This window comes from Pieris rapae, chromosome 7 (assembly GCF_905147795.1).
Source record: "Pieris rapae chromosome 7, ilPieRapa1.1, whole genome shotgun sequence".
NCBI classification, from domain to species: Eukaryota; Metazoa; Arthropoda; class Insecta; order Lepidoptera; family Pieridae; genus Pieris; species Pieris rapae.
In genome coordinates this window covers 5,513,289-5,523,818 of record NC_059515.1, presented here as the reverse complement: position 1 = coordinate 5,523,818, position 10,530 = coordinate 5,513,289, and the positions used below count along the sequence as shown (strand labels likewise).

General features: G+C 30.4%; 1 protein-coding gene across 1 annotated transcript in view; it reads right to left on the bottom strand.

Moving 5' to 3' along the window:
- Nucleotides 1-5,335: 5,335 nt before the first annotated feature.
- Nucleotides 5,336-10,530, bottom strand: part of LOC110995147 (protein artichoke) — a 62,652-nt gene continuing 57,457 nt past the window's right edge. The window contains exons 13-17 of the mRNA XM_022262170.2: nt 8,163-8,241; nt 6,626-6,714; nt 6,208-6,268; nt 5,798-5,924; nt 5,336-5,489 (exon numbers count right to left, since the gene is read on the bottom strand). Coding sequence (XP_022117862.2) covers nt 5,351-5,489; nt 5,798-5,924; nt 6,208-6,268; nt 6,626-6,714; nt 8,163-8,241 — 495 coding nt within the window. The 3' untranslated portion in view covers nt 5,336-5,350. The remainder of the gene's footprint in view (nt 5,490-5,797; nt 5,925-6,207; nt 6,269-6,625; nt 6,715-8,162; nt 8,242-10,530) is intronic.

The window sequence follows — 10,530 nt, the reverse complement described above, 5'->3', positions numbered from 1 at the left end:
CTATGAAAATAAAACATATTAATTAACAAAAAAATTAATTAAAGTATAGTATATAAGATATCACGTGTAAAAAGATTCAATTTTCATATTTCAAGAGTTCAGTTGCACCAGCAGGGTAAGTGCTGCCGACTGCCAAACGTGTGATAAAACTGCTGGCACTTGACACAAGGAATCCTATAGAGACTCTGCTACTTAACATTAATTTCTTAGTATTCTTTGTCCTATATTTATATTTTAAACTCTGGTATTATTGATACTGTTTTTAAAAACATCGTAGCTGCATTATATCTAATGTAATGTACATGTAGGTGCGGGTAGAATTTGTATATACCCCTTTTCATGCATGGATTATTATTTAAAATATTTATTTATAAGGGAAAAAAATTCAGGAGCGCAGTTCTTTATGGGTTTTGACTTCATCCGTTAGCGTTACATCCGTTTCTTTGATCATTTATTTGTTTATTATTTATTTATCCTTTATCGCCTTATACAAAAACAAACATAACAAAAATAACAGTTACAAAAGATATAAGGCAAAGGGCGGCATTTTTTCATTTTTATTTTATAGACAAGTATGTCTGACACATGTTGATTTTTGATTTGAGACCTGCCGGTTTCCTGGCGATGTCGTATACGTGCACCTACAACTTCAGGCATGAATGTCCCACGCAAAACCCACTAGGCCTACACAGCTTTAGGGAAATAATGTAATGGTAATTGTGATATACAACAATATAATTCGAAGTTTAAATTTTTAAGTCGACTCTATTCAACTCTTATTCCTTTTCGTCACCCAATATTACTTGAGGTCGAACATTCAAGTAGACGATTGCTGACTTTATTCCTTCAAACCCAAGGTACATTCTCTCTACATTTGCAAAACCTTTGTTCTAAGACGACAACGTCTCCTCGGAGTAGCGTGACAAAATTAAGACGGCCTCTCTACTCCGAATAAATGTAGGAGGGTGTGGTCCAATTACACTGGCTTCAAGGGTCTCTTTAATCTGGCTAACCGGTTCCGCTGGTAGTTAAACAAATACTAGTCGTTAACTTTTATGAACTATAACATGTATTTGGTATAATAGAGCCATGTTTGCATTTTGCGTCTCATATTTAATATTAACTTCTTCAGTTTCACAACTTCATACAATGTATACTTTCCATGAAGATTTTTATGAGAGATTTATTTTCTTTGAAAATATATTGCTCTTAAAATTTTGTTGGTTTCTCTAAATGATTGCTTTATATTTATTAATCAGTATATTGTCTCAACTCCCTTGGACAAGAAAGAAACCTCCCTTGGCAAAAATAGTAAGCGGCTCAAATATAAGAGTCTATCCTCTAACTTCTAATTCGTTCCCTTCACACTCTTGGGCCGTGGCAAGTACACAGATGCTAATTACATATTTAAGTTGGCGCCTGGTATATAGCATCGGTGACCTCAGAGCTAGTGGAGTATCGCAATACAGCGAAAAAATGCTGCCAGCGTTAAAGGTACACTGCCACAGTTAAAAAGTTATCAACAGTATCTTCACTTATTTTTTATTGAATTACGATAACTATATTTCGGGCAAACTGTCCCGAAACTAAGCAGTATTATTATTGCAACTTAAAGTTAATCCAAAAGCTCCAAGTGACAAGCGGCAGCACGCGTTCGGCAAAGGGTGCCTTCCAGTTTCGGGGGCAAAGGCTCACTCTATGTTTCTACGCCAGAGGAGTTAAGTTTATATGGTGTGGTTAAAATGTTAAATGGGAAAATAAAGAAGCTTAAATATCCTCCTAAGCAGAAACAACCCCCCTAACTAAATCTAAAAACACTGTTATAACAAAATTACTCCTTTATCTCTTTCTGTTACTTTAAATTTTTTTATGTATATTAATATATGGTTTGGTAAGGAAAAATAAACTTTAAATATTCTTTTTGTTAACGAACTATACATTAATATTTTATTCTATGTACTCACTTGAAAAACTCAATCACTCACAATATTGTCAACATAGTCAATGTTTATTTATCATTTAAATTACGCATGACGCTATTAATATTGAAGGAACATTTTATATACTAACTAGCAGACTCGGCTCGGCGTTCCTGTTGCTAAGTTTTTTGTTATATTACATAGAAGTAAATTATTCAAAGATAGGAGAACCTATGTGAAAGGTAGATAGCTGTCTGTGTCTGTGAAACGTTGGTACTTTTAACACAGTACCATCTGTTAGAATTGTATTAAATAGTAAACAAATAATTTGCAATAAAATAAAATTGCGACTATAATTAAAGATTTAAGTTATCCTATCTCTTAAGTTGGACCAGACTGTGTTGCAATAAAACACGGTGTGCCAATTTAATTTAAAATCTGTTAAGTAGTTTAGGAGTCCATCGCGGACAAACATGGTGACAGGAGATTCATATATATTAAGATTAGTAATTTCCCTATTATATAATAATAATGAATAATTGCATAGAAACTATAATGTATGCTATTATCATATATAATAAGTTTTACAACCACAGAGTATTTTAAGTTTTTCGTGAAGAGTAGTTCCAGTTATGAAAAGTCTGACAAAAAATTATCAAAAATCAGAACATTTCCATCAAAGTAAGATAATAAACGGAACTTTATAAAACGTGATCGGTTGCCGCTAAGTGAAAAGCGAAAAAAACGAAACTTAGCTCTCAAAAGCATCAATATTTCACGTAGAAGTTAGGTGAAGTATAGCGAATTTCAAAGTTAAGCAATGCGAGGTCACGTATTGCACGGTTTTGCTCATAAACTGTATTATGCTCAAAGTTGCCGAGGTTTTACTGACTTATTTATTTAGAGTAATCCCTTACGCAGCCAACTCGGCGCTTGGATGCTGTTGTTGTGTAACGAATTTGTAGTTTTCAAAAGATCGCTGCTACTCTGGAACTTCCATAGCGATATTTATACCGCTCCCGAAATTTTCCAATGTATAATAAATATTTGTTTCATTTTGTGACTCCAGATTAAAACAATAACGTCTTTAACAAGTAATTTAATGAATTGACTTACACCTGATTTTAAATAATACCACTGCACATCGACGGACACACTAAGTAGGTTTGTAAACACGTTGCCGACTTTTTAAGTAAACATTCTCTGACGGTTTCCGCCCGCCTCACAAAGGCGTTTGTTCCCTGGGTAGGTGAGGTTGGCAGTATCAGCCGGAGATGATTTTACGAACATATGTTTTATACTTTTATTAACTAAGCTTCTTTGTGGTGGAAAATAAGAAAACTTATTTGATATCTGTCATTGAAACCATTAAGAACTTTAGGCATCGTGGAATATAATATCCACAATTTTATTCAGAAAAACGTTTCGCGTGCTTATCAACCGCAGAGAATATCAATCATACATTAGCTGTACATAGTCGTTTCGTGAATATCCGATTTGTTTGACTAACAGTAACATGCTTATGATACTCAAGTTTATTTTAATTAAATTTGGCCATATCTCTGCACCTTTTTCTTATGATTGCGAAGAAAGTTTACTTTTATCATCGTCAAGTTTATCGTGGGTCTGCAGGATTCTTTTGTTTTTGTACAAAAAAGTTTATTAACATTTAATTACATAAACAGTGTGTTTGTAATTTATATTTTGGAAAACTTAGTCAAAATATAAAAATGTAATAAGTAGCGCACAGCCTTAGATTTTTGTATCTGTTTGATGGTCGTTTATCAATCTAATAGGCAAGTAGGTGATCAGCCTCCTGTGCCTGACACACGCCGTTGACTTTGAGTCTAAAGGCAACCCGACTCGAGTGAATGTAAAATGCGCACATAGAAAATCCATTGTTTCATAGCCGGGGATCCTAAGACCTCTGGGTCGAGAGTCACACGTTGAAACCACTAGGCTAACACTGCTCATTGCGGGAAGACTTAATGAGAGAGGTGTAATATGTAGCTACTTAACTGCTGATGAAATCTATATAATATTTTGAAAGGTTAAAATATTTTATTGAGGTTGATAAAAAAGGTTGTATAAAATTAAATAGTGGTTAATTATTAAGCCTTAACTTGAATAATAATCCTGCACACACACACATAATATTAATACAAATTTAACACAGTTTATTTTTGTCTATAAAGAAAATTAAATTACGAATGCCCAAGTGTTAAATTGAAATTTTCTATTTGCATCTGTTGTTCACACAATGTATTCACAAAGAACTTCATGCATACTAAATTTTTTATGCTTGATTTTCTTAATATTTGAGTTTTAAATAATATTGCCTAAGTACGTAAGTGGTTCCCACTGCCAAACCGGGTTCGAAATTCAAACATAAAAATTATACGAGTTCTTACCAGCCAGGTATTCATAAGGTAACATACAACCTTACAGGTAGCATTTGTGTTCCAGGTTTCAATAGTCTTAGTAAAAATACGAAATCGCCATAATGTGGCAAAGTTTATATTTATACATTAAACTATTCAAGGGCACTTGAAATATAATTTGCTTTTAATATTTATGACACTTTATGTGCGACAGATTCGATGTCGCTAATTAATTTAATGGAATAGTAAAAAATTATACTTAAGTATTCACATAGTGGCATTTAATCCCAACAACTACCCCCTAGATAAATGGAACTGAAGAAAACCAAGGCCAGGATCTGAATAAAACTTTATATAATTTCAAATGTTATATATAACATTTCTTTTTCCTTACTAGTTAGAGCAAGAGTAATTCTGGGAAATATACGACTAGCCATGTTCCTTAGAAATTTCTATTATACTTCTGAAAGCAAAAATTCACGGAATTATATCCAGATTCACAGGAACGATGAAGGGTGTTAGTTCTCAATTAACCAAAAACATACATCGTACAGTGAAATGGACTGATTTTGAATGCAAAAAATACAGAATGTATAAGAAAGAATTATTATTTTTTTGTTTAAAAAAGAAAGAATGCAATTTTTAAACTATAGACTTCAGGTTCTTTTTTATCTTATTTATTATCTAAGAACTGTTTTTATAAAAAAATCCTAGGGCCCTAAAAACTAAGCTATTAACAAAGTAAGCATTCGATGTATTTGTCTCCAACTGAATGATATTTTGATTGTGTACGCCATAGGCCAATTACGTTTTCACAACATAAAAGCTACGTTAATTTTCAATTGGAAGGGCGTATGTTACCGTCTTTTGTGCAAAATTCAATCGAACGCCAGTCATACGGCAATCTTGAGAGATTTAGACTTTATGAGTTTAATCAAATAATTCTCTAGTTCAGTCATGTGGTTAAATTTTTACGATAAATTAAAAAAAAACGGTAAATGTATTTGGATAAACGGTTAAAAAAAGTAACAGACGTATTTTTAATGTTATTTATTTTTTCCTTAACTGTAGCCGCTTTAGTCTTTCATATTTTGTTAATATATTTGTTGATGGTACATAAATAAATTGACGCGGATTTCTCTTGAAGCGATCGGGAGATGCTCTTGGAGGGTACTGCCAATCTGGACACCTGGAAATAAAATACCATAAGCACCGATATCTAGAAGATAATAACAAAGATAGATACATATTGATGATTATTATTTTTTAAAAACTCGTTTATATTACTTAAATAAAGTACAACCTATACATACGTACATAATATTTATGTAATATATTAATTTTATAATGACAAATACCACATAATATCTGGTGATAAAAATGTAATTAATATAAATCTATAAGAAATAAATAAATGTAGCCATGTTTGATTGAAATGTCAATGTGTATGAAATTAATTAAAATTTCCATCTTCGCATCTATTTTCTTAATACATACTTCTCAATATCAGGCAATCGTTCTCCTTTACATCTGTTCTCCCACTTTGTCCAATACTTAAAGCCTTCCTCTTCAAACACTTGCAGTGCACACGCGCAGTCGTCTCTTATTTCTTCATCTAGCAACGCTGAATTTTTTTTTTTTACTACTATTATTTTATTTTGACTTTAAAGCTAAAAATGCAAGGTGAATGACCTTCTTTCATAGATTTGAATATTGACTATAATATGTAATTGTATCTGTGCAGGGTATCCTTATATGTTATGCATGTTTTAATATTTCATTGACAAGCCAATAATTTTATCATTTTGTTACGTCTTAAAACCCGCTCAATCATTGACTTACGTGTGATTGAGGATAAGTGGAAAATTATCGACTATAACTAAAAAAATTTTAGTAATAAACATCACCTTCACAAGCGACGTTGCATTTTCCTCCTTTGCGGCCTTCCTTGCAATATTCGTTACCTATCTGTAATTATATAGACCAGAGTTAGCCTTCAGCTGACCTAAGACGTTACGTGTAAAATTGCCCCCAACAGTGAATATCACAAAACTAAGAGTCAAAACGACGTCACCCACAGAAGGCAATCAGGCTTTATGTCTATAAATATAGAGAAATTATTGAGAGCGTGCCCCATAGAGTATAGCCGAGATATATTTAATTATCTATAGATCCCTGACGACAGATATTTGCTTTCATGACAAATTTGGTATTGCCCAGTAAACAGTACAGTTAAGATTAAAGTATAATATAGGTGACTTAAAATTAGTCTTTCAAATGAAAACGTTTTCTCCAGAAATTAAACGCTATTTTACTTATACATACTTGAAATAATCCATAATACTGCTTTCTCGAAGACTTTACATTAAGAGCCGATGTATTTCTGCCACTTTCTTGTTCTATTAAACATACCCCTGGAATTCCAGACGAAACATGAGACGAATATACAACTTGAAAGAAATATACTAATTTGGTTAACATTAGATTTTTTTTTTAAATATTATTTCGTAGAAATACTGCTTTTTTGCTAAAAATGTTAATAAAAAAATATAAAAATCTTTGTAATATGTTTCTCTATTCTTGTTTTTATTTTTATACACCTTGTATTAGTGATGTGTTTTTTATGTTTTCTCTAACTCTCGTTAACTCTTTGTGCATTTTTTAAAAGAATATTTAACAACATATTTATCAAAGCTCCTTGACTAACTTCTAAATAGTTGACGATTCTAGTCGGAGACACACACATATAAGCCGTGCTAGTAGTAGTGCTATGTAGCTTACATCTAAAAAGAAATTGTATGAGCATGAACTTGAAAATTCTTTAAGAATGGAATCATATTTAATATCGGAGACTTCCTTACAGTTTGGTCACCTAGCTCCCGACGTCAAATTCCGACAATGATATTATGTGAATTTCATAATAATATGTAATTACAATTTATTTTTCTTCTGATTAAAACTGATTTCGAGAGTACACAAAAATGTCTAAATATTTGATCGGGAGCACGATGGCAACATTACTTAATTATATTAAAGTAAACATGTCTGTTTATAAAGGCATTTAATTGTATGTACTTTAAGAACCACATTATTTGAACGTTTTATTCGTTGTTAGATGAATATTATTTTTGTATAAATATTACAATTTTATTATACATTGTTTGAACTAATATAGCATTTTCCCATGGTTTTATAAAAAGGTAATTTATAATATATATTAAAGCCTTACTCCGAGTCATCATTAAATTCGTCTATAATACAATTACAAATATATAAATGTCAAGAATGATTTAATCTAGCGAGGTAAAAACATAGGGCGTTAATGGTTTAACCAAGGATTCTTTAAGATAAAACTATAGACAAATTATATAATTTAGGTAGGTACTTTTTATAGCTGTTGAGTCTATCTAACAAACCATATATAAATACATTCGAAATTTAAATAAAAAAATTGTATGTGCGTAAAAGATTAAATTAAAGAAACTGCAGGTGGTACGTGGCCAAAAGTGGCACAATGCAGAAAGCAGAGGCGGGATTTGGAGGAGGCCTTTGCCCAAATAGGGCACACAGATTGAAAAAGAAACATGTTTAAATGTTAAAGTATCTGAATTAAAAGGCTATTCTTATTATGAAAATTAATTATAACTATGATTTTACCACGGTTTAACGTTTTAATAAAATTGAGAACAATATACATTTCAAACAATTAACATGACGTGTAATAAATGTCCCATACATTCTATAACAATAATGTTTAAAGTTTATCAGGAAAAAACCTAACTAATTTGAAATAACTATGCAACATAACAATAGAACATTACGCGTACATATTATTAAAATAATTATTTTGAAATTTACTTACAGTTGCTAAGGAATGTTTTTTGATGAAAATTAGTTTTGAGAAACTCTCGTGTTAGTTGGCATCTCGTAAATACTTTTGCCTCTGCTACATATACGAATATATAGATAATAAAAAAAACGCCCAGCACACATCTTGCCGCCATCACTGTTGGTTGACAACTGATAGTGTGACATTTTATCTTGCGCACACACCGTTGACATTTGACATCTGATTCGGGAAAGCCAGTGATAATAAACATTTGAGATTATAATTTGATCCAAAGCAATTATTTTTTGGTTGCAAATACTTGGCTTGAACGCAATATACAAATTATGACGATAATTTTCAACGGATATGAGTATATTATATATTATGGTCAGAGAACTTGGAAGTATTATTAAAATATATGAAGCATTAATTAACTCACGTAAACCTTTACGAAATGATCAGTCGCATCGTGCTGAATAGAAACACAGTTATAAAATTATATCTATATTAGAACACGGCGACGTACGCATTTTTAACATGGCTCGGCTTGTCAAATTTAATTAACGAGTTTCCCGCGCTCTAAGCTTACTGAAAACCCGAAGGCTTCTAAATATTTAGTATTTAGGGATTTACAGATTAAGAATACATTCTGCTTTTGCATAATATACGTAATATGAAGTATTCTAATTCAAAGGTAACATAAATCAATACTAGAATTATATTATTACTATTTATATTAATACATATGAGAAAAGGCATTTTTACATATTTTCCTATTTTTCTACTTAGCAGCAGCAAAAAAAAAGCAAAAAGCCCATTGTTAATATTTTATTAAAAAAATAAAATGTAATTTATAATTTAATTTGTACACTAATTACAATCTAATTAAAGCAGAACCAAAGTTCTATTCAAACATATACAATCGCCGTTACAAATTAATTAAAATCTACGTTAATACCACAAATAACAGAAGAAATTAATTAAGGGGAAAACTTGTATTAAATACAAAATCATCATCATTCAAGTTTAATATTACATAAGAACAGAATTAGGCAGATTAGTAGAATATAAATATTTATAGTAGGTAATCTAAAAACATTATGTGAATCTAAGCTAACAAATCATATTATGTAGTTCATAAATTTTCTTAATATAATTTTTACAGCACATAATAAACGAACGAACATTATTGAAAACCATTCAAACTTAATAAAAGTAACTACAATCTCGTAAGTATCACATATTTTACAGTTCAATTATCGTCAAATGACTCATATATTAATATTTTGACCTGCATTGTACCAGTGTAATGCGATTTAATTTCCACGCAATTTTTTATTTAAACACGTGTGTCAATATCGACGTCATTGAGCAGGTAGGATTATCGTTAGTGTAACTATATAGAATCCCGAATATTTACTCCTAAGTTGTACACGAATAAATTCGTTCATAGCCTTAGGCCTGATTGCAAATTACCGCAGAAAAAAGAATAAAAAGCAAAATTTTGCGGCCATAATCTATCATTAATTTTTAAACATAAAAAAAAGTATTTTTCTAAAAAAAAACAAAATTATATGATTACTTTTATCAGAGTAGAAGTTATACATAAAAATTATATAATCTAGTATAATTACTAGATTATATAATTTGTATTTGTATGTAATATAATATAATAATAAGTAATATTTAGTAATAGTAATATTTACAATGATTCATTTTTCGTTTATTATTTAACCTCATTGAAGAGTTTCTCCTTAGAAGTCTTTGAAATACCTGTTGTATAGTTTTGAACTTTTATTGAATACAAATATATTCTATCGTACCGACCACAGGATAAATAATACTTTTGATGGATCTGCAAGGTATTTTGGTTAAGAATTGCGTGATTTATTTTTGGATTCAAATTTTAATTTTTTTACAGAGTTTTAAATACGTATTATATAATATGTAGTTGTAATTATTGCGAATTAAATTGTCTTTTTGTAATGAAGTGAATATTTTATATTTCCAAGGACTTATTTTTTTTAACTACATAAAGTACTTTAACAAAAACATTTAAATTAAAGAAAATTTAATTTCCCTTGTCGAGTTATTTGTTAAATGATCATATTGACAGGTTCATAGCTGCTCCACTGAATGGCAGTTTTTAAATATTGATACAACATCATTTTTAAATTTCGAATAAAAAATACGTATGTTATAACGATAACATAATCATGTACGTAACGATAATATTGAAGTAAAAAAAAAGTTAATACAATAACGAGATAAATTCCTCGATGCCTTGACGTTTATAAGAAAATATAATTTCCTTTTCAATTCGTAATCATGTAATAAACGTATAAAATTAGGAATATAGACGAACAAACTCGCAATCAAAACGTATAAGGACCCTTTGGAA